This window comes from Haliaeetus leucocephalus, unplaced genomic scaffold (genome assembly GCF_000737465.1).
Source record: "Haliaeetus leucocephalus isolate CR32 unplaced genomic scaffold, Haliaeetus_leucocephalus-4.0 Scaffold577, whole genome shotgun sequence".
Taxonomy (NCBI): domain Eukaryota; kingdom Metazoa; phylum Chordata; class Aves; order Accipitriformes; family Accipitridae; genus Haliaeetus; species Haliaeetus leucocephalus.
Window position 1 is genome coordinate 6,192,724 of NW_010973013.1, and position 24,945 is coordinate 6,217,668.

At 38.9% G+C, this 24,945-nt stretch overlaps 1 protein-coding gene across 1 annotated transcript; it reads left to right on the forward strand.

Annotated features, from left to right (window-relative positions):
- Nucleotides 1-1,061: 1,061 nt before the first annotated feature.
- DZANK1 (double zinc ribbon and ankyrin repeat domains 1) lies at nt 1,062-24,781 on the forward strand. Its single transcript, XM_010577785.1, has 20 exons — nt 1,062-1,170; nt 1,863-1,983; nt 3,361-3,478; nt 3,859-3,955; nt 4,719-4,843; nt 5,409-5,494; nt 6,189-6,306; nt 7,277-7,390; nt 9,669-9,761; nt 11,686-11,808; nt 12,843-13,007; nt 13,645-13,873; nt 17,236-17,339; nt 19,476-19,550; nt 20,487-20,583; nt 21,645-21,733; nt 22,950-23,030; nt 23,614-23,741; nt 24,173-24,247; nt 24,505-24,781. Exons 1-20 carry the CDS (start codon nt 1,062-1,064, stop codon nt 24,668-24,670), a joined length of 2,313 nt encoding a protein of 770 aa, XP_010576087.1. The 3' UTR covers nt 24,671-24,781.
- Nucleotides 24,782-24,945: the final 164 nt, after the last annotated feature.

Below are 24,945 nucleotides of genomic sequence, written 5' to 3' on the forward strand. Positions count from 1 at the left end.
GCTGAAACGGGGCTCTGTGCTCTTTTGGTCCAGGTGTGCCAAGAGCCAGCGGGTCCTTAAGGAAAAATACTCTCTGCCCCCTCGCATCAGGTAAAGATCTGATCCACCCATCGTTGCATCTCCTGTGCCACTGCATGCAGCCCAAGAAAGTTTGGCTGAGAACTGAACAGCTACTTTGGGCAACCCAGCCAAGGAGATGGGCAGCTGCAGGCAGCACTGTGGCTTTACCTCCTCGTAGCCCCAGTGAGAGCATGGACTTACAAATGCCTCCTGTGCTGAATCATTACTGTCTGCGTTGATGAGTAGCGTAAGAGACGTTTCTGGAGAATTGAAGGGTTGGTTACAAAACCAAATGCTTCTAGTGTAGACATGTTTCCTGGCCCTGAGTATCAATTCCCAAGATCTGGAGTACATCTTTTTGTATAGTAAAATGTTATCGTATCCAAATGCAATTTTTCATTCTTTAATTGTGTGACAAAATAATGACTATGTAAATTATGATAAATCATGTTCGGCACCTGTTTTATACGTATATTCTTAATGCATACGATAGCTGAGATAAGCTTAAGCAATAGTTATCTTGATTTAGTCCTTTTCAGGACATCTTGTACGTATTCAGATGGCCACAATGAAACAAGAGACTGGTTCCACATCTGCCATGATTAGGGTGGAGATACTTCACTGTTACTCTCTCCTACCATGTGTCACTAATGTATGATGCTAAAGCTGTTTCACTTGAATACATGGAAACCAGACTTGAGCAAGGAAGGCCAAAGTGAAATGAAAGCGACAGTGCTCACCTCAAGCTTTGTTTACAGTTCTGAAACAGAAGAGTAAGTCAGAAGTGTGATGGTTTTTAGAATCTTGTTCCTTTTCAATGTGAAAATCATGCAAATATTGAGAACTAACAGTTTAAAGAATCCAGTGTTCCCTCTTTTAAGAGAAACAAATGAAGACATGGAATCACATTAAAAGACCGTATTTCTCAAGGCATTCTTCTGTTTAGAAAAATTATTGTCTGCCTTTTTGTTTTTCTTTTTTAAAGACCACTACTGAGAAAGATGACAGCTGGCTCTGTCTCAGTTCCTCAGGTCATTCCACTTCGAACCCCTCTTCCAGGGAAGGCTAAACATGAAATAGACACAAATACTCTCATAGAAATTAAATCAGGTATGAATAAGAGCTTTGACTCTATGTAAAACCTTTTCTTATGTGTTCATTTGAAACTTTTAGCCTCTATACTTTTGTTTGCATTTAATTATGATTTTTATGAGTGCCCACTTCCTTAAGGAACTTACAAAATTAACCAATGTGTTTTGATATGCCAAATACACTTGCACTTAATTTTATGCATTCAAACAATATTACTGACATGCGAGTTATTTCATGTATGTTAGCAGTCTTAATTGCTTCTAAGATCAAGCTCTTAAGCTGTTGCATTTCGCTTTGACTGCAAAAATAGTGCTTGAAAGTATCATATGCCAGGCTCATCCCAAAGGTTTTCCTTACAATTTTTGAAATGTCAGCTTTCATTGTGGGAGAAAATATCTTTTCTGTCATTAGAATGGACAAGCTGTTGCAATGTTTTCATAAAAAAACATTACACAGCTACTTTATGAAGAAAAATATTGCTTATAATGAAGTTGCGTTTGTTGAGTAATTTTTCATGGCAGAAACCGTTTTGGTCCCAAACCTTCAGTCATTTATGGAACTGCTTTATTTTGTTTATGTGAGAAAAATCAAGCACAGTAGTGAGTACTTTGAAGCATAGAGCTTGTTTTTCACAGGTTGAATACAGTTTGGCTAATTACTTTCTCTGTGTCTTTCAGATACACCCGAGGTCTCTATTTATTACACTTTAGATGGAAGTAAACCAGAACTCATTAGGAAACCTCGCTATGGAGAACAAAACACTTTTAAGTATAAGGGTCCTATCGTATTACCAGTTGGGAAAATAATGGTCAAGGCACTGGCAGTTACAAAGTAAGTATCCTGTTTTATTTCAGTTGTATTTTGGCAAGGGACAGATATCCCAGTCACGGCTTGGAGCCGTGTTGTTTAAAGCACTCCATACCTTGCAAATGAGAGACACCCCTTTCCCCAGTCAGTTTGCAATATAAGTGATCTGCATCGGTTGCATTGACTTCACTTTCTCGTAAAGCTTTTTATCCATTAAGTGTGCAGTTGGATTATTTCTCGGATGTTCATTTCCTAGGCTGTGGAAGTAGGCCAATGATGCATAGAGGCTGTGGGTGAGAAACTAGTAAAATATCCTATACTTAGAGCTCATCCTCTTGAGCGTGATTATTAGAAATGCCAGAGGAACTAGTATGGTGTTTTCTGGGGTCATCCAGTGATTCAGAAGATTTACAGAAGTTGGTCTTCCCAGGAATTTGCTTAGTTTCTCCCAAAGGAGGACCAAATGCTAAACCTCACGGTTTAAGTAACAATGTTGTATGTGCAAGGGTAAAGTAAAAATATAATACATAGAAAGAAAGCTGGATTTTGCTGCACAGCCACCGACTTTCTCCAAACTTCATGCCTAGAGACAGAGAGAGGACACATAAATTCTCTGTCTGTAATCTATTGCATTATCTTTTCCCTTATGCAAGGGAGCAGAAACTTTCACTCCATCCAGGGATTTGTGCTTGCTGTTCCCTGCTATTAGCACCTGCAGGTAGCCTTTGCTTGTGTCTGCACTGGAATCTAACAACATTAATATTCCCTGTGCAGGGACTTGCAAAACCTAGACCTATATGTATTTTCTGATATCACTACCTAGATTAACACTTGTTTCCAGTGTGTTTTTATCAAGACATTTTCAGGTGTGCTAAATAGATGCTCTAGAATGACAATAAATCCTAAATGCATGGTCTGGGCATTTACAGCAATTTCAATGTTACTGCTGTAATCTAATAAATAGTAGAGAATGACAGTTGTTTTATCAAATAAATAGCATGCTACCTGCTATTTGACTAGGAAAATGAATATGATATTATGAATAGAAGAAAAGTCTTGCTCTCCTCTATTTTCTGTAACTCTGGCAAACACTAGTTACCCCAGAAAGCAGACAGGAGTATCAAGAGTTTTACACATAAAAGATGTTGAGGGATTAAACTATCTGTATATTTTATTGGTAACTTCTTATCATGCACATTTTAAACTTAAAAAAAAAAAAAAAGAACAAAACAAAGCAGTTGTTCCTGAGAGTATTGCCCAGGATTATACTTATCAACTGAAATAATGGCTTAGAAGCTTGATAGAGATGTTCCAGCAAATGAGCCATGTTCATCAGCAATTTTCTTGTTGCTGCACATGGGTTTGTGGCATGTACATAGCTTTGTGAACATTGATTTTCAGGGACTGCAGGGAGAGTACAGTTGTAACAAAGGTGTTTCTGGTAGAGTACAAGCAACCAAACATCCTCTTCTCTCTTGAAGATGATGACAAGAATTTCCTAAAATATATCGCCACACAGGTAAGTTTTAGCAATGGTAACCCCTTGTGTGAATATAAAATGTTGTATGTATGATATTGCTTAACGATTAAACCTTAACTGCCTATACTTTTAATATATTTTATTTTCTCTGTTTTCCCATCTTTGCTGCCTTGGTCCTTTTTGTAATATTAAAATTTCAAGGGGGCACATTATTTTTTTTCTTTTTTTCCACTGGTCTTTTGTCACCAATTCAGGTCAAATATTTTAAAAATATATTTATAATGTAAGCTTTTCAAATGCTTGTATCAAAAATAAATACCTTAATCATGTATTTTTAAAAAATAACAAATAACTGTAGCAAGAGAGGATCAGAGCAAACCCAAAATTTCATTTAGAATTCAAATGGAATTACTTTTTAGGAGAGGGAAGCTGGAATGTTTGCTACAAACCCAAAGAAGAATGGAGTGAATGTGGAAATCAAGCCTGCCTGGAGTGAAGCACCCCAAGATTTTCAAGGTATAGTATAACTTCATAAAACTGAAATAGACTTCTGTCTTAGTTGAAAATAGTGTAAAGTTTTCCCCTTATATCATTGGTAAAATAGGGGTAATTTTAAAGCCATCTCAGAAGACAGAACATCCTCCGGGAATTCCAATTTTGATTGCTCAACACTGCAAATAGAGAACAAAAATTACCTTCCATACATTTCACATTACCTCTTAAAAACATACTAAAATGTCATTCATTTCTCAGCAACATGACAAGGCCTAGTCTATATTCCCCTTTGTGCCAGAAAATGCTGTTAAATTGATGGGATTGCAAATCCTTTACGGAGTTCTTTACTGATGTTTGCTTGCAGTAAGATTCCAAAATAAATACACAAAGCAGAAATGAAAGCTTGACCCAGATTTTCTCTATAGATAAAGCCTGTTATTCCATGGTAACGGCAATGAGACTGTTTAAGAGCAGGGAATCGTATTAATGTTTACTCATTAACTTACTCTTAGGAGCTGGGGTTTTTCTGAGCATGGGGGAAGGAAGAAAACCATAAATAGAGAAAAATACAAAAGTAAGTTCTTTCAGAGAGGAATGAGGTTTCTGCTAGTTTGATTTCCTGTAATTCCGTGCAGTTTATTTGAACCGAAAATCTGGATGTCAAATACATTTTTAGATATGCTTAGCTATTGGAATTTCAAGCAAGAGCAAATAATATTCATGTGAAGATATATGTTAACTGCATGAAGTGAATGACAGTGGAATCACAGGTTTGTAATTTTAGGCTTGGAAACAGAAAGAAAGACTACTCGCAGGTCCCTGCAAGGACCACAGCTCCTTGCCAGTCATTTGGAAACAACAGAGTACAGAGAAGAATCCATCTCAGCCCCACCAATAGAGTCGTTACAGGTAAGCAAAGGGGTGTTGAGGAAAACTGTAAAAGGCCATCATCAGAACTGAGCTCTAAAAAAATACAGATGTGAAGATTTGTGATTATTCTCATATAATCTCTCAGAAATTAATGCCTTTGGCTGTATTATACAGTACTCATTTAAATTTACTGGTAATGATACACTGGAATAGGAATGTCCAAAGCAATACACAGTTATCAGTAAGGACAAAACCAGGCAAAGCAAATTAACAATGCCTGCATTCCTACTAATTTGCTTCTAATACATTACTGAATCTGCAATTAGCAAATACTTATTGCTATAGGTTGGCAAGTTGATATTTAAAACTTAATATTCAGTAAGGCTGTCTTGAAAGTAAATAGCAAGACATTGATTTGTTTTTATTGGAAGAAGCTGTAGGTCCTTAATGCAACTTATAGGGGAATCAAGTGTAGTAGATATTCCTTGCAGCAATGCATTTCAGTGCAGTTTTTCTCAAATAATGTCTTTAGCTGATTTTGCTACTCTTACATGCATTTTGCAAATATTCGCTTACTAAGGCTAAAGAATTACCTTTATTTCAGTTTGCTAGTTCTTCTGCAGTGACTAGCCGGAAAAGCTTAGCAAGCACACAGGTGGCAAGGATCCAGAGGGAAACAGACTTCCTCAAGTAAGTGACTTCTCCTCTTAACATGTTTGCCCTTGGAAAGTAACAAGCAATTGCCTTTTGCAATCAAGTTGATAATACTGTGGAGCTCTGTAAAAATGAGAAAAGCAAAGACAGACACTGGCTCATAACAAGAATGTGATCTAGGTAGGGCTTTGAAAATTCTTTCTCTTACATATAGGTTTATTTATATCTCACCATACACAGTTATCAACTATCTTATCATCCTTAAAAAAGAAAAATTCCTAACACCTGTAGGATCAGAGGAAAAGCTGTCTTTTCAAATTAGAGTACAGCCCTCACTGCTGTAGGTGAAAACTGCTCACTGGAGTAGTCTCACAGAACGTTAGTGCTTATCACTATTGAAAGGGTTATGTGATCTACATCAGTGGTTCCCCGTGTTGCAGCAGTGAGGCCTGATACAGATTGTGTGTCAGGAGACTTGTTTGCCTCACATGATGAGGAAGAAAGTATGAAACCCCACAGCAGCCAGAGAGCTTTCTACCTTGCAAAGCTGTTTAGAGTCCAGAACCTCATATCATGGATGCTGGGGCATGGTCCGGTGGGCCACCATAGCTTGGAAACCACAACTGAGAAATCAATGGCCTAAGTCCTGTCACAACAGGTTCCAGATTAATCATTATTATGCAGCAGTACAATACGAAAACAAGCTCAGCCAGTTTGCTCTTATTTTCAGATGTGCATACTGTTTTGCACCTCGCCTGTCTGACCCCTTGGCTCACTTCTGTCAGGAATGTGGATCTCCTATCCCACCTGTGCCAGTACATCGCTTCCCACCCCCTGAAGGAGCACAGGTCAGCAAAACATCATAACAATCAACAAATCCTCTTTGGAGAAACCAGCTTCCTCAGCAAATCACACATTCAGTGCTGGCAAAACCATTATTTAGTCACACGTTCATTTGGGAAGCTCTGTTCTGATTGTTTTATTTTGTTCAATACCTTTAGCAGTGGACCCATTGTAATTCTTAAATGATGGGCAAAATTAACCATAGATTGCTTCAAGTGCCATGTATTTTAATAAGGATAACAATGAAAAAGTAAATTGTGTTTTATTCACTTGTGCCAGGAAACATCACCAAATTCAGATTCCTCCTCATCCTGCAACAACCACCACGGCATCTTCAGAACCTGCATATGCATCTTACTCCAGTGCTAACTAGTGCAGTTAGTTAGTTAGTAACTAGTGCCTATGTCATAGCTGTAGAAGGTCCGTCTAATATGCCTGCAACCTTAAGCGGTGCCATGTGTGGGCATATGTAAGAGCACTGAGTTTTTACAGCAGCTGTAACTGTAACTATCTTCTCTAAGCTCTTCCCAAGAGATAGTAACTTGATCTAACAAGTCAATGGTGGTTTTTTTTTCCTGTATCATCAGAAAGTTGTCCTGTCGGGGGCAATGCTGTAGTTTCAAGTGATGACTGAGAGTATTCAGCACCTCTTTTGATTAGGGTCATAATTAGGAGAATTTGAACTACCCACACACATTTTATAGTAGCATTTTAAATTTACTGCAAATTAACTTAGTACCTTTCTGGCATATTTTTAGTAGTCAGTAAAGCATTTTTTTCCCAGTTGTCTTCATATTTTCTCAATAGCCTTTGATCTTTAAGGATCAAGATCAGCATCTGTTGCTGTCAGTTGCTGTGTTTCCAGTGACTTTGCTGCTGATATAGACTCTAATCAGGAAAATATGGAAAACCTCATTATAATCTTAATAATCTCATTATGGTCCTTAACATGCTGTGACGTGGCTTTTTCTTCAGATGGCACCATGTCTTGAATGCAGACATCTTGTGCCAATGAATACACCCACTTGCATTGTATGTGAGTCGCCAATAGCTCCACAGCTGCAGCCCCAAACCAACATCTGCATAAAGGTAATTGAGAGTAAATACAACAAAATAGCAATTTCCCTCCTGGCATGTATTTTTCTAACAGATGACTTCATTACAAATATTTTGATCCAACTTGGGTTTATGTAATTACATTATGGCAGCTTTAAGGGTTAGTAGGATTAAAAACACCTTGACTAGAAATAATCATTGAAGGTAAACCACATAAGATCTGGAAGGCAGGCTGAAAAGCACATGATGTAGCAGTGTGAATGACAGGAATGCATGCACTTGTGTTCAGTAGAGAGCTAGTCTATGATACTGTGATTTATGGCCTTAGTATTGCTAAGCATTTGGAGTTTATTAAATGTGTCCTCATTACACTGTGTACCTCATTTGATTGTGAGTGCTTAGCACAGATGGGCTGGCAGGACTGGGGCAGTGGGTAGGTATATGCCCACAACGTTAGAGTGCAGTCTTAGTCACTGATCCAAAAGTGCCAGTGGTCTTAACTAGACAAAATTTGCCCTAAAAAATATTCCCTATCCAGGGGTATGGGAACCCAGGTAGGGCCCTTCCTCAATCTCCCTGGTCAGAGAAAAGGGTGTGAGGAGGAGAGGACTGATACTGCATGTCCACAAGTGGTTGCTTACAGGGCAAAGGTGTCTGTCAGCAGGAGAGTTGGGCTAGGAAGAAGGGTTTTAAATGAGAAACAACAGAGGAAGGGAGGGTTACCAGCAGCCCTGTGAGGGAGTGATGGACAGGGCTGACAAGCAAAGGGTCTTGAATGAGGTGGACAAAAGGGAATACTTAATCAACAAAACAGAGCTTAAGTGAGGTCACCTCAAGCAATTGCATGTAAGCAAGGAAGTGCCCATAAGGCACCCCCCCAGATGCTTTTTGTGAAATCAGCATGCTGGGGTGCCTCTCTGAAGTGCCTCTACACTAACGCAAGCAGTATGGGGAATAAATATAAGGAATTCGAGATCTGCATGCAGTTGCAGGGCTATGATCTTGATGCGACCACAGAGACGTGGAGAGATGACTCGCATGACTGTGTGGGTGACATTGTAGTGGGTGTCTGCTGTAGACCACCTGATCAGGAAGAACCAGTGGATGAGGTCTTCTACAGACAGCTAGAAGTGAGCTTACATTTGCAGGTCCTGGTCCTCATGGGGGACTTTAGGCACCCTGATATCTGCTGGAGGAACAACACAGCAGGGCATAAGCAATCCAGAGGTTCCTGGAAAGCATTGATTACAACTGCTTGATACAAGTGATAGAGGAGCCAGTGAGGAAGGGTGCTCTGCTGGGTCTCATACTTACAGAGAAGGAAGGCTTCTTGGGGATATGAAGGTCAAAGACAGCCTTGGCTGCAATGACCATGACATGGTGGAGTTCAGGACCCTGAGAGGAAAGAACAAGGGCAAAAAACAAGATCATGGCCCCAGACTTCAGGAGAGCAGACTTTGGCCTTTTCAGGGATCTGCTTGAAAAAGTCTAATGATATCCTGGGCTGCATTTAGGAAGTGTGCCAGCTGGTGAAGGGAGGTGATCCTTCTCCTCTACTCAGCACTAGTGAGGCTGTATCTGGAGTACAGTGTCCAGTTCTGGGCTCCCCAGTACAAAAGAGACATGGACATACTATAGAGAGCCATCCTGTGGTTCTGTGATAATTGCAAGGGAACATTTTTGGAAAGAGAAGGACGCTGAAAGGAACCTATTGACTGAAGACTATCAGATAACAAAAGCAATTCATAATCTGAGGCAGTTATCAGCTTGATGTCAAAGTAGATTATAGACATTGGCCCAAATTTAATGTTTTATGACAACCTTTATGTAGGTGCAAAACCAAACCTGAACTAATTGGTCCCAACAGTCAAAATATCAGACTCATTATTCTTAGCCCTGGTAGAAACTCACTTGTTATTAGTGACCGTGCTAAGATCTTTTAGGGCACCCTCATGGTATGTTATTATTATTATTAATTTTCCTTGCAGACACTGGACTATCTGTTTTGTGTGAGTGCAGTGACTAAGCAAACTGACACTAATACATAAAAAGATCTGCATGTATTGATGTTGGATCTCCTGATGGAACTGTACCATAGTTAAAAAAATGTCACCAAGATATGTAGATTTGTGATGACCAGGCAATATGGTCATCTAACTAAAGTCTGAAGCCCACAGCACAGACTTGAAGGATCTCTTCTATCTGCAGGGCTGAATAACCACAGCACTTTCTAAGATCAAGTCCTTTTCTTATTATTGTTGTTCACGGTTTTCAAATACCATGTGAAATATATTCTTTCTCTGTTTAAAAGGGTAAAGTAATTTGTCAGATGTGTGGCACAGGGAATCCACTTCACCATAAACACTGTGTGACTTGTGAAAGCAAACTGCCTGAAATACAGACGGTAAGGCTTCTTGCATCAATTGTACCAGAGTTAATTAAATCAAAGAATAACATTCTTTTTCTTTGGAAAACTGAAGTCATATCCCTGTGTGCCTATGTTACAAAGGCAGAGAATCCCTCCCCTATGGCATATTCAAGCCCAGTACTCCCACAGAAGCTCCATCACAAAAGTCCAGCGAAACATAAGTGTATCATATACCTTCAAGTTTCTCCTGTGGAGGTCAGCATTGCAAATGCAATTGTGAAAGCTCAGGAGGCTCTTAGAAAATGAGTAGTCTTGGCTCCAAGGGAGTCTTGTTTGTGTTCAGATTATTTTCAACTGCAATAGAAAACTTGAGTATATACATCAGGAAGATCATTATTGTTGATTTTCAATTATTTCGTGAAAAAAAAAATTCTTTTACATTATTTTTCTTATCTCCATTTGCTGCTTCCCCTATGTGCATACAGCTACTATGCTTGTATTTGGCTGTGACTCTGCACAGAGGTGAGAAAAGCAACAATAAATCTTCCCCCTAAAATTGCTGTCGGTTTCAATGCCCCATTTAGCTTGCTCATTTGGTTCCTTAGAAGAATTTTACTTTCACTTCTGAAGACAAAAGTCTTGTATGAAAACCTTATGGTACATTTCACTTCTCTAGGTTGTGATAAATACAGAAATGAGAGAAGAATAATGATTTGCAAGTTAAAATCTTCTGATTATATTGGCAACATCCTGAATTCTAAAACTGTCAGTAGCTAGAGGCAAAGGTCTCTTGTATAGCCACTGAGGTGTCATTTCAAAGTGAATTTCAGTAGGAATCTATATTTACCCAAGATAAACATATGTTTAACTGCTTCACTGAATGTAGATATTAATATGTAGCTGCATGTGTAGTTAGGCATATGACTGGAATGGTGAGACCTGTAGTAGCTAAGAGAGAAAGTTAAATTCTTACTGAATTATTATTAATAGTAATCAGAAATTTTACTAATAATAGTGGTTAATTAGTGATAACAATAGTCATTCCTGAACAATTAATAATTAGTAGTAATGTTGATATTACTATTAATGGTTATTAAATAATTAAGATTTAGAACATGTTTAGACTTGTGCTCTTGTAAATTTTATCTTCCGAACAAACCCCCAAGTTACATCGTTCAAATTGCAATGCAGGCCACAGATGAAAATAGGGCTATTTCATGTTTGCTCAGTTGCCGTTTTGGTGTCTGTAATCAAAATCATTTTCCTTGGGTTCTGTTCCTTATCCATATTCCTAATGCAGAGAAAATAAACTGCATAAGCCCTGAGGCAAAAACCTAACAAAATATTTTAAGACCTATTTGTCCTAACTAGGATCTGTAATCAACCTCTAGATGTTTCAGCTAGAAAATCTGTTTTCTTTTGCATACCATATAAGTTAATTGTAGTAGGAAAGCTAGGTAATATATAACTTGTATGAGGTAAAAGAGTGCAAAAAAAAAATTATGTAGCAAACATCAAACTGAGAGAAAACTCATTGTCTGAACACACTGTCCCTGCCATACTACTACAAAGAAAGTACAAAGAAAAACAGCTATTGTGGTTTGGATTTGAAAATAGAAGTTTACCTTCCTCTTAACTTCAAGTGTTATACATGGGGGCATATTAATAAATACCGAGTGTAAAAGGACACGATTGATAAGGAAATTTTTTTTTTTGCGCTCAGTTCTGCTAAAAATAGTTAAAAATTAATTCATACCATATTTTACTGTGATTTGTAATTAAAAAATTACAGGTTAGAAACAAGTCAGTCTGTTGCTTATTCTAAGTTGAAATAATTCTTTTAGACTGAATATTACTTTATGTTATCAAAGTAGCTTGCTTTCCTCTTTCCCCTTACTTGGCTTGTGAACTTTTCTTCATAAGAAGTATTTTCTCCCTCATGCTTGTTTTATTTTATTAGCCCATGTTTGGAGGAGACACCCCCCCACCTTACCACAGCCAGCAAAGGAAGACAGTTTCGTGCTCAAAATGCAATCGTGTTAACCAATGTGATGCACGTTTCTGTGACTGGTGTGGAGCCAAGGCACGTGCTCTCGGTGTTTGTGTTGACGAATCTGTTTTTACTCATCTGTGATCTGCAGTAATTTCAAACTTCTCTTTGCAAAGCTCTTGTCAGTTAGTACACAGCTTATTATCACAATACTAGCTTAGAGCACATAGGATTCTGTAAAGAAAAATGAAAGGCTTAGATGACATCCTGACCCCACATCAGTCAGTGACTTAAGGGTTTAGAGATTGAAACAAATTACCATGGGTCAATGAGCACCAGCTCATTGCATCAGTTGGGATGCAATAGCCACATACTCTGCCAAAGTAACTTATCCATCAAAGGTTAAAGTATAGGCTAACCTAATGCAAGTTTTCCTGTATCTCCTTTGGGTTATGATCACCTATACAGGCAATTAACAGAGATGAGATGATGTATGTAATTTTTTTGGCTGAAGGCCTCATTAACTTCAGTAAAGACAATTACTTCACTGCTGCTCAGTAGAGCTTTTGCATGGTACAATCAATGTAAACCATTTCCCCTGGCACATATTTTTATAGGTATAATGTTTCAATCTAAGATCACACTCAAGGAGACTATTTTTTTTCTGTGAGCTGAGTCTACATAAAATTTGAAACACTCCCCTATATGCATACATAACCATTGGCCCTGTACTGTACCAGGGGACTCGGGGTGGGGTGCTGGTGGTGGTGTTAGAATTGAACTGGAAAGGATTGCAGTCATATTCAGTATCAGAGCACCAGACTAGTAATTACAGGGCTTTGCCAAAGAAAATAAGTATTTTTGAAAGTAGATGTTAAAAAGATAACATACCATAATGCTAGATCTGTCTGAAAAAATGTTTGCCTCCATAGCATAGTGCTGAGATATCTGAAGATTTACTGTCTTTCATCTGCCAGTATGTTAACAGTCTGGTATCCTGATTAGTATTTCTAATCTAATAGCTTTAGGTAGTGCTACTTCCTTTTAATTCATGCCACTGCTTTTATCATTCCTGAACCATGCGTCATATGTGTCTGTAGTGACAAGTGTTTCATTGACCTTTCCAGCCTGGACCTCCTCCATCCTACTTTACTTGTTTCAAGTGTGGTAAAAGCAACCATCCATACGCTCGCTTCTGTGGGTCCTGCGGTGTTTACATAGAGCCCCCATCAAGGGTGGGTTCTTGGAATGGCAGTCTCAAGGATGCCGGGGAGTCGCTGGGGTTTTCTGAGGTAAGACACACAGTATTACAAAGCCGGGTTTGAACACAGCTAAAAGGCTAGTCCACTGCAGGTATAGATCGGCACAACTCCATTCATTTCCTCTTTGAGACACGTTGTGGTCTGTGAGCTTGCTGAGGGCAAAACCGAGGATATGTTTATCCTGAGAACTGCTTTCTGCTGAAAAGTAGCCTTAGCCAAGGCCTTAATCCAGCCTTATTCTAAATAGCAAAGTGAGAAACAATCAGCTTTTCAAAAGTTTTAGCTCTAAGTACTTTTTTCTTATTACTTGTGAATTATTTGTGTCCTGCTGATACAAGGTATTCTTTCATGCATATGTAACAGTGTTTTTAAACTCTGTTTTAAGAAAGACCATGATACTTAGCAAAGCCAGTTTTTGTCCTACAGAAGCATACATGTCATTCTGCTGGCAATTGTGAAGAGTTTTGCTTTTGCTTGAATATTTGTGATAAGTTGCATCATTGTTACAGACTGGTAATTAAAATCAAGAGTTGTTAATGATTCTTCCTCCTAGCTTTTTCATTCCTATACAATTTTGTGTACTGTTCTAGTTAATTTCTGCTTGTAAGCCATTTAATTACATCTAATTATATTACTTACACTTTTCCTTGCCCTCCATCCCCCACAGGCTAAACAATTTCAAGCTCAAGTTGCCTGGCAGCCTCTTTCTATTTCCTTGCCCAAATCAAGGGCAGAAATAAAAGGAAGAGAAGATAAAGGAACCCAAACCGTTGGACTTTTTTACCCATCTAGCAAACTGTTGGAAAAGAAGCAGCTTGAGCTGATTTCACAAAAAGAGAAGCTGGAAAAGATGAGTGATCATAAGCCTCTCCTGACAGCCATTAGTCCTGGAAAAGGTTAGCAGGAGTTTTGATTTTTTTTTTCCTAAACAAAGCTTCAATGTAAGACCTTGCTTTTTCTTGAAAAGATTGTAGTCTATGGAATGTGCCATCAGTAGGACACTGATCTATGTGTTTACAAGTCTGTCTTCCTGCCAGTCACTTTTAAATGCAGTGCCTCAGAATTCAATCACTGATCTCCATCATTAGCTAAAAGAAAGCCTATCGGCAATGTCAAAATTTTGGTTACTGACCCCTGTGCAGCCTTAGTAATTTGCTAGTACTTTGATTTCCTCAGACCCTACAAGATCAGGGCCGGGTGTCCTATATTTGAATTGGAAACCACTGAACGACAATCCCACCTCCCAGCACCCTCCTCACCCCCAACAATATGAAGTTCAGTTAGAACTGCGATAATGTCTGCTGGGAGTATCGTTAAACAAAACTCTGAGACACAGGGGATCATAGGTCTTGAAAAATATGATGAGGCTTGTCGATGTGAAGAACTTGTTTGGGGTGCTGTTGTGGAATAAATTATAGAAGTTTTGGAAGCAAAGGAAACTAAACTAGAGAAAGGGATTCGTAACAGGATTACAAAAAATAGGGTAGGTAGAAACCTTGAGAGCTCTTGTAGGCCCCATCTTCCAGCCCCCCAAAGTTATCAGTACATCTACATCACTCATTGCAGAGACTGTCCATGCACAGACTACTGTGTCAGTACTGCAGACAACTTTGTCTCACAGTCCCTGGTTTGGTCAGTTAGTTCTTTGTGGAATCACTTGACTGTTTGCTGTCATTAAAAAGTTTGCAATTTTTAGAGATTTTAGTTTTACTATCCTGGGACAACTCTTATTAATTAGGGACCTAATAAATGGCCCAATTTGCAAAATTGTCTTTAATCTTGCAGGGCAGTCCAGCTGTGCAGTCCAGAGAATAAATTAATTTTAAATCACTACAGCATCAAACCGTGGTTTGGAGGAGAAGTTACTTTTTTGGATCCATTTTCCCATCTCTAGCTCTCTTCTACAATCAGAGGGTCAACTCCTCAGGCTGTTACCAGAATTATTTATCTATTGGGTAGAAAAAGTTGCTAATGAATGTTAGAAATTCCTGTTTGACTCTGTGTATAAATATCCAGATGATGCACTCTTATATTTCAAATTATCACTAGGGAAATCTGTTTTCCTACACCCTTGCTCTGAAATGTGGCATGTTCTCTTAGACATCACCGTAGGAAATACAACACTTGACTCAACATGTCGAGGAGCTTAATTTAGTCAGAGGTAATAAAGGATTGGCCCATAATAGTGCTGAGAGAAAAAAAAAAGTAACACTGAACATTCATATATCTCTAACAGAAGTACTGCTCTTGACTTGTGAGTGAGAACTCCTTTCACGGGGAAAGGTTGGGAAGAAATTCTGTACTGCTTTTGAACTATGTTAATTTTTATCCATTTAGCAGAAGTAACTTTGTCGAAGTTGTACTGTGTAATGTATTCTCCTTTAGACCCTGCCAAGGACTGAGGAACATATTTCATTCTATAAATCAATAAATGTCTGTTACAGTCAGGTCTTTCACACTGTTCCCTTTGCTTGATGCTGAGCTGTATATATGGCTTGAAACTACACATATCAACAGGACTATATGCTATCACCCAAGGAAAATCTTGTTTATAAATGCCAAGTGTCCATTATTTCCTCAATTCAAATAGTATCAGACATTTGATATTAAAGTTTTTAAATACAAGTGATTAAATAAGGTGGGATTTTTTTATTTCTTGATCATATCGGCCATTAACTAACGTTTTTTTTGTGAAGATTAAAAAAAAAAAAGTTAGGACATGGGGAAATAACAGCAGTACCAAAACACTAATCCTCTTATGTACTGTATTTCATTTTTTGCTGTACTTCCAGTCTGTTTTGAACAGGAGCCAAGTCATTTACCAGGTAAACTTTACAAAGAAGCCTCCCCTTTTCTACTATAACAAACAGTAAATCAGTGTGATATAGGTGTAATCAGCTATTGACAGCATGCATTAAAGTATTCCATCAGTGCTTTCAAAAATCCTTTTAGATGTAATAAAATGTCAAACTTGCAGGAGTATGTTCCTGGCCATCTGGATTTTTTTAAATAAAATCTGGGTACCTAGGCTAGTTATGAACCAGCTTATTGCAAATACTACTGAATTCCCTGGAGGGATCACTCACCAAATAGTAGTTTAGCTTAGTTTTTTTAATTACTGTTTTCAACTTGTATTAGTTTTTGCATGTGAGACCATGGCAGAGAACAATTTATATTGCTCTGTGGATCCTTCTTTTTATATTCCTTTAAAGGTGCCTGACAAATAAGACTTGCTGTTTTACTTTGTCATAGTTTCTACCAGTTAGATCTTGGAAGTGTCCTCCAAGCACAAAAATCCTTGTGCACTTGCCTTCTCTTGTAAAAGTCAGACAGCAGCACTTCTCTTCTGACTTGGCTTTTTTTTACTGTTCTGAGCTTCACTTAACATGAAGGGAAGGATAAGGTCAGAGCAACTTCACTGTCTAAGTTAAATGAGGTTACCAAGCCTACACTATTTATCTACAACAAAATAAATCATACTCTGTACTTTCCATAAGTATGCTCAAAAATAAAATTAGCCAGATCCTGATAACAATCACTTAAGAATAAGAACAAGTCCTTTTGTTTCTTTCTCTGATGAAAAAGGAACATTGCTTCAGAAATACTTGGACAGAAGCTGCAAAAATTTAAGACAAGTTTTTAATCCAGGCGCATTCAGTCCCTCATGTTTCATGCCCTGTACCAACATAAAGGAATGCTGACTCTGTCCCAGAGATCCTGACAGGCAAAAGAGCAGGAATGCTCAAGCTTTTAATATGCTTTCCCATATATAATTGTAAGGCATTTATTTGGGGAGTAATTTACACAGACCAGAATGCTGTATAGGTTGAGTTACTATGTCTGCAGTTTTCAGATTTGGCTTACCTGTCAGTGATCTCAAATCAACTAAAAATCAGTTGAATAATGCACAATTGCTTAGTTGTAATACAGAACTTTTTTTTTTGATCTGGAATATTGTGAGATTCTCCTTCACACAGGGCCAGTTTTGATTCCCAAGGGCGATTCCGAGACATGGTTTTGTTGTGAATTGAGGTGCCTAGGAATGAATTATAACCTATGGATTAGACAGTATTTTACCTTTTTTTAGGGTATAACTTGCTTCACATTTTCTTGATCAGATGAATTTTCTAAAGAAAAATTCAAATTCTTTTTTGTCTCAGTGAAAACATGCTATCTTTTAAATCATCCATAACATGAGTAGAAGAAATGTTAATCATAATTTTAGGGATTTTTCTCCTGCTTAACTCTCTCTGATCAGGTTACTGGAGAAAACAGTTGGATCATGTCTGTGCTCACCTTAGAAGCTATGCTCAGAACAACCTTGAATTCAGAGCACTGATCGGAGAACCTCAAATGGGAAAGGTAGGAAGGAGCTTGTGAGTAATGTCTTCCTATGGAGTGTCATGAAAAGATTATTGTGGCTGCTAGATAAACACTGGAAAAATAAATGCCTCCCTTTTCTTTAGACCTTGACCTGTCTCTTTGTGTAATTTGTCTTGTTTTGTTGTTCCATTTTTTGCTCAGTCTTTTACTGAAGATTTTTTTCTGCTTTCTTTCCTGTGGCAGTTTCTATTCTTCTCTCACCTCACAGCTATAATAGAAGCGATAGAAGTGAGAAAGCCCTTGCCCAGCTGCTTTTATAGTATCCCACAGCAGACAATCAAGAAAAAGAAGACATCACTGACATCTATTTAGTTGGTCAGTTAAATAAGCCCTGCTAGCAATGGGATTTAGATGATATGCTTGCCTTTGCTCAGGGCTGGATGATACCAGCAGATAGCAGCAATTCTCTTTGGCTATATAGTCTACTTCTAGTGTAAACTATACCAGTATTACAGGAACAGGGTATTGCTTTTCTTACTGGAGATGTAGTCTTCAGGATTTCACCAAACTGCATTAAAATGATTAAAGGGGTGATAGCAAGAAGGTGGAAACTAGAGGTTCTTCCTAAAGAGTCTTAGAAGATAGGGCTGGTATGACTGAGAGATCATTTGGTCCCTGTCCTGAGGGAAGATCAACTCTGCCTAAACTGTTCCTGACAGATGTTCGTCTTGGAGCTTTTCAAACTCACCAACAATGGAGATTTCACAATTGCCCCCGGCAGTCCATTTCTGCCCTCAGTTACCCTTGCTGTTCAGCTGCAGTACTGTATTGCTTTCTCTGGCAGCCCTGCTGGGTTAAGGAGTTGCATCCCCTCACACTGCTTCCTAGGTGGTGCCAGCACAACTGCTTGTGGCAATGTCCTGTAGACTGGATCAGTGACTGACCCAGGCTAAAAATAGCTCTGGAGGGAAAAAAATAGGGCATCAGTGCTAGTACAAAAGTAGGTTGGCAGCAAGCAGCTGGAAGTGAGATGCAGGCAGAAGTAGGGTTAGGAACTCCTTGAACTGGAATAGCTACTGGTAAGCTTTTTCCCAGTGTCTGACCTGTTTCCCTTGTTACAGTTCAGGCTCACTATTTCTTACCCTGTCCTGACTGATTTGATGCACCAGTCAAAAAAAAAAACCAAAACAATTTTAGCACATAGAAACAACTACAGAAAAGTATGTGAATACTGGGGGTCAGAAAGCTAATTGTCATTTGGCAGATTACACTTTTGGGAGGTATGACACTCCATCAGATACTTTGCATCTGAATGCTATACCCACTGAGACCTATTGGGTCCACCAATACGTCCAGAAGCTGTAATACAAGTATAAATATAAGAGATATCTGCTTGGTGGAGTTGAGGTATAGGTCCACTGCAACTTGTTTCCTTTGCTGGAGAATTCAAAAGGATATGCCTGAAAAACATTAAATTGCCTAGAGAAGGCTATTCCTGCTGCTTCTTGGCCTTTTGTCATCCCATTGTCTTGAAACCACTGCCCCCAAAAGTAACAGAAGTGATTCAAAGTAGATGCCAACTGTCTAGGTTTAATGCTGCTTTTTCAGTTTTCATGTGGATTAGAAATATAATCAATCTTATCTCAAAATTCTCAGCCTGCTGCAATATAACCTTGTCAGCTTCATTCCGCTTCTTTGTAATCCCCTATGCACTCATTTTTGTGTAACTTCAATAGTTGTTCTTACCAGTAGTAATGTCTCAATGAATTGATACAGAAAATTGCCCACGTTTTACTACACACCGTGCTTCTACAGACTGGTACAACTAAAGCAGCAACCAGTTCTCCAGGAGTAAGGAGTCCTAAGAACAACACAGCCTTTCATGCAGCTGCAAAATCTGGGTGGAGAATGACTGAACTTTCATGAAACGTAACATTATTACATCTTTTGGATTCATTTGGCATTTCAGTCATTCTGATATTTCCAGTTATTCAAAATACCACCTGCCCCTTTCTCAGTTAGACGGGAAGTGTTGCTACAATATCACAAGCAGGCAAAGGCCATGTGTGATTCTGTGTATTGGCTCCATAATAAACATAATCAGCAAGAATTATTCCTAAAACTATTTCTGTGTACTTTTTGTATGAGACACTAACGGCTGCTCTTTCCCTCTAGATTAATTCTGCCAGCATCTGTGAGGATGACTATGAAGTCACTATTACATTGAATTATGCTCTTGCTATTAACAAGGTCAGTTTGGGGGATGAGGCCCATTGTTAGGCAGCTGGTCTAAAGCTGTCACTAGACCAGTCAGTGTAACGCTAATATATTTTAAATTCAGGTCTAAACAAGAAATTCTTTTGTTCAGAGGGTGTTAACTCATCACTTCAGAGAAAGGAATCTTTTTCTTTTTCTGTTGGAGCTGGCTGAACAGGTATCTTTATCTGATTAAGCCAGACTTCATCATTATGTTGCTATCATCTTGCATTTCATTAGTTTGCTATTAATATTAACATTCTTCTTTCAGCTGATGTTGTTTGATGATTCTAGCACCCCTTAGCTCTTGATCTTAGATCCTCGTTTTCTTCAGTCTGCAAATTGTGCTCTTAAGAAACAAGCTTAGTAATTTTCAGTAGTTTGGAGATAACGTTTGCCAGAGCTCCTGTTAACTGTATCCAAACACCTGAAATCCCTACATCCAGAATTACCATGTTCCAAAAACCACCCACGTATTCATTGCCAGCTTTTCAAAGATGAAAATCTACCATTTCAGACATCCAAAATTCCGACTGTATCTCTTGTGTACAATCTTAACAAGCTTACCTTGCCATGTGGTGCCTGAAAAGGTATGTCACATCATTTTGCAAGTGAGGAGTTAATCAGATCTCTCAAGTGGTAGAAACACTTTCAGTGAAATGAAGATTCTCATCCAGATAAGTGAGATTGTGTCACTTTTTTTGTTTTCTAAATCAAAACAAATACCTTACACAAGGTTGAGAAAAAAAATGCTACATTATTTTCCCTCAAAACAGAGTTTGATTACATATAATAATTTATCTTGGGCTAATTTGAGACTGATATTAAAAGCCTATTTTTTTTTATGCAACACCACTGTTTTGTGTTACTAAGATTATAACAGCATTACACGATAATCTTACTAACTGCCTGCATTTGCTGATTCTACAGGATATTCATACTAATAAACCGGTGAAGTTCAGCAGTCATTACCTGAATACTGTAACAGAAGTCAGAGATGGACAGGATGGCAGTCAGACTGTTTTTGGTGAGATTTCCACCCCCTCCCCCCCATCTTTACAATAGATCATAAACATAGTAGTCAAGAATATGGAAGCAGTGCTTGGAAGGTTAGACACCTAGACAGGCAAACTAATATATTGGCACATTCTGCACCTACTTAAGTTGATCTTTAAGTCTCAAAATGCAGCTGAGTTGTGATTTAAGCAATGTACAGACTCTGTCAAAAACTCATGGGAATGCTTCATCCCTAGAGGACAGCTGGAGAGGTCAGCTGGGCACATTTAGCAAAGTTTAGAAATGATGAAATACATTAATTCTACACCTGGTTTTCAGAGGTCCTTAAATTGCATCTTCCATTGGTGTCAGTAACAGCTCAGCATTTTAGGCATCTCATATTGGACTTAGGTTTTAGTTGTAAAGTCAGCATTAGAATTCAGAAATTCCTGTAGTGTCATTTGACATACTTCAATTCACATATAAGTTTCATCCACTTTGTTTTCCAGTCTGAGACATGTCAAGAGGCAGCAACGGCACTAGGAGCTGGTTTTCTGAAGTGTCAAATGTGACTGTCATTCCAGGCACTCTTGTAGCATCAGCTCAAAGGGTCCCCACATGCTGTGTAATTTCCTTATCAACCCTCCTGCACATTGGTAGATTACGTCTCTTAAAAATAATGGACATACATATCTACTCAAGGTCTTCTAGTCCTGTTCTTAAGCATTTGGGAGCCAAACAGCATTGAAAAAGTGTAAGGGTTTTGGTCAAAACAATTCATGAATCCGAGTCAAGCTTGTTGAATAGCTGCAGCTAGTTAAAAAAGACACAAACGCCCCAAACTCCACATTTCATTGAATCTTCATTTCAAAATAACAAGTTTTTGAGACTGCCTGAGTGTAAACCTTTTGTTAAAACCAGTCTGATCTGCAACAAATATTTCATCACTTTCTCTTGTAGAAAACTGATAAATATTGCTTTCATTTCAACACAAAATATTTTTGTGGATAAATTGTTTCCAGATCTCTCCCCCAAGTTCTTGCTAGGATACTGACTTTGCTTTGAATTAACACTTGTTTCCCTTTCTGGTAGGCAAAGATGATCATAATCTTTTCCATTCAAGAGGCAAAATAAAGAGAACAAAGTCAAGAACACTTACAGAAAAAGAAGATAAGCTCCCTGTACGTATCTTCTGCCAGTACAGGAAAAACTACCTATAGAGCAGCACTAACATGAAGGAGGGCATCCAAGGATAAAAATAGAAAGCTTTTAACACTGACTGGGGGCAGGGGAAGAGGACAAAAGTCCAACTTCATATAAAACCTGAACATTGGTAACTGACATTTATTACAGAAATGGAAATAACTACACTTTGTTCCTACTAAGAGCTTAATTAGATTGTTGCTCTGATTTTCAGACCCATTCTGTTTTACTGATACAGCATTAGGCCTAAAGACTGTTGCAGACTTGATTTTGTTACAGGTTTTTCTCAGAAGCAACATCAGATGGAGACATTATCGTCTTCCCTTGACCCTACTACTCAGTTTGACTCCACAGGACATACCCTTGGCTGTGCTAGAACTACTGTAAACTAGACAGGAGATGATGATCTACGCAACAAGCTTTTAGGTCAACTCAGTTTCCCCATCAAGCTGAGATGCCAGCACAGCTGAGGGCCAGTTTAATGCAAGAAGCAAGGCTTTATTTCCACTAGAGGCCAAATATCCTGGAAGCACTGCCTACTAAATGGACTGTCAGTAATGGCATGGAAAATTTCAAAAGGGAAATACACATTAATCTAAGCTTGGATCAGTTAGCCAACTCAACAGGTGGAAGAAGATATAGAGCTTTCTGATATGACTCCAGAGATAAAAATGCTTGGTCAAGTGATTGGGCTTTCAAAAGGGAAGATGAAGGAGGCGGAAGGCTGGGAAGAAATAAAAGGAAAAGGTTTTAGGTTTTGTTGGTTGTTTTAAGATTTAGTAAACCAACTTTTGTGAGACAAAACATATTCGTTTTTTAAATAAAATACTTCCACAAGTTCTGGAAGCTTCAAACTTTAATCCTATAGCAAAGAACTTGTACCCATGTTTAATTTTACTGTGGTGAGCAGATCTTTGTACAGCCCCGGAGAGCTGCGTTGATGTAAAGCTAATCATTTGCAGATATGTTTGCTGAATCAAGACCTCAATAGTGAGATATTAGCCTGGGTTATCCAACACTTGCTCAGATTCAGAAAGACATTCCCAACAAAGGGTTATGGATTAGTAATACTGAGGTACACTGCATTCATGCCACTGTGTGCATTTTCCACCTCTACTCAAAGGCAAAATATGGCCCACCTACTTGTATTTTCACTATGTGAAATGTTACTGGCTGTTTTCTGTGTTTCCACAGCCAGAGTCCAGACAACTACTAGAAGAACTCGGTCCAAATGGGAAAGGAAGAATCACCTTAGTAGAACGATTGCTCCAGGAAGTAAGTTATTGCTTGCTGAAGTTTCCCTTTCCAAATCTTTGACCACTTACTGCATGAATATTCACCTGGTATGCAACTTCTTTATGCTTAGGAGGCAACATCCTTGCAAGACAATTGACTGTCTTCAAGTTGAAAGAGCGTTTTAGAGAAGAAACGGCCTATTTTACATTTATATACGTTCTCCCCAATTTTCTATTTGGCCGACGTGTAAGGCATTCTCCTCTGGGTTTGTCAAGGCCACACAGAAAGAAAAATATATGAATTTTATAGTTTAGGGTCAAATCCCCTGCATTGCAAAAGCAAGCATAACCTCTACCTTTTTGCTGTGTGGTAAGGTGCATCCTGACTGTGGGATCTAGTTTGACTGCTCTTGTTATATACATTTACTCTGGCTTTGAGCTAGGAGATGACAAACATTTTCAGAAAAGACATGAAGAAACAATACCACACAATTTGAACATATCTCTGTCTTGAGCCTAAAGTCCATTTGCCAACTTAAATTGATGTAATATTAAAGCAAGGTGGAAGCTGGAGAATCTTTATGGCTTTTAACAGCTCACCTTCCCTCTCCTGTGCATTCTAGGGAGCTGACCCAAACTGCATTGGCGATGAGAACCGACCTGCTCTCACAGTTGCTGTCCTTAACAAGCATGCAGAAGCAATCTCCCTTCTTGTGCAGAAAGGTGCTGACATTGACCAGCAGTCAGGATTGTAAGTGAGCACTGATTCTCTGCCTCGGGTCTTTGGAAGTTTTACCAAAAAAGCACTTGTGCTCCAGTTTTAGAGAGGGTTAACCTCCCACCCCTCCTCCACAAATCTGTAGTCCAGGAGCTCCTTTCAAAGCCAAATTTAAAAAAAAAAACCCAAGCTGCAACTGAGCAAAGATAATAGTATTCACAGTCCATCTTTCAGTTGCCAGCTTTGAAGACTTCTCATAACTTCTGTCAGGAAAGCTGCTGTTCTATTCAACTCCTTCCCCCATCCACTTCAGCTTAATTCAATAAACCACACTAAAGCCTACCAGCAAAAAGTCACCACGACTCCTAGTGTCATCTTCCTTAGTTTGATTCGCTAGACTGCTTCTCCATGTACCAGGACAGTTTCCTTAGGTAATAAGTACATTGCTCATTCCTCCTTTGCAGGCACAACAACACCGCTCTCCATGAGGCAGTTCTGCTCGGATTGGAGGGAGAGGAGTGCATCCGAGTCCTGTTACGGTAGGTGCCGTAGCCGGGCCTCTAGCTCAGCTGCAGGATACCCACGGTCTGCTTGCACAGATCTAGTTGGCAATAGTGAAGGGCCAGAGCCTGCCCAAGGGTCAGCGCTCTTTTCTCATAGTTGTGTCCCTGCAGAAAGAGGCATCCAGAAATCCTGAAGTTACTCTGCATCAACATTTACCTACAAGCCACTTCACTTATTCCAGTAACTTGGAATGAATTTAAGTAGCTTAAAACAATCTGTTCTTTATTTACAGCTGCAATGCAAGCATAAAAAAGAAGAATGCAAAAGGGCAATCGGCATATGATTTGGCTGTTACAGCTGGAAATAATGAAGTTATTTCATTGTTTGCAAGTGAGCTTGGACAGGGAACACTGGACAAACTTACGAAACCCAGGAACATTGGTCTCATCAGTGTGTGATTGCAACTGCCTTTTACCCAAGATGGAGCTGGAGGTTCTTTGAGTTTGGGAGCACCTAAGTGCACGCGTCCAGTTCTGTCTGCAGACTTCACAACCCTGTACAATCAACTCAGGCCCCATAACAGCCAAATATTTTCTAGGAGATTCCCCCGTTCCTTCTCCGTAGTTCAGAGCACAATTCTTCACTGACCGCGCTCTGTCCTGCAAGATTTCTTTTCCTTTCCAAACCTGTAAGGAGAGGGACCAACCAAACCTTCCAAGGCACAAGGACATTT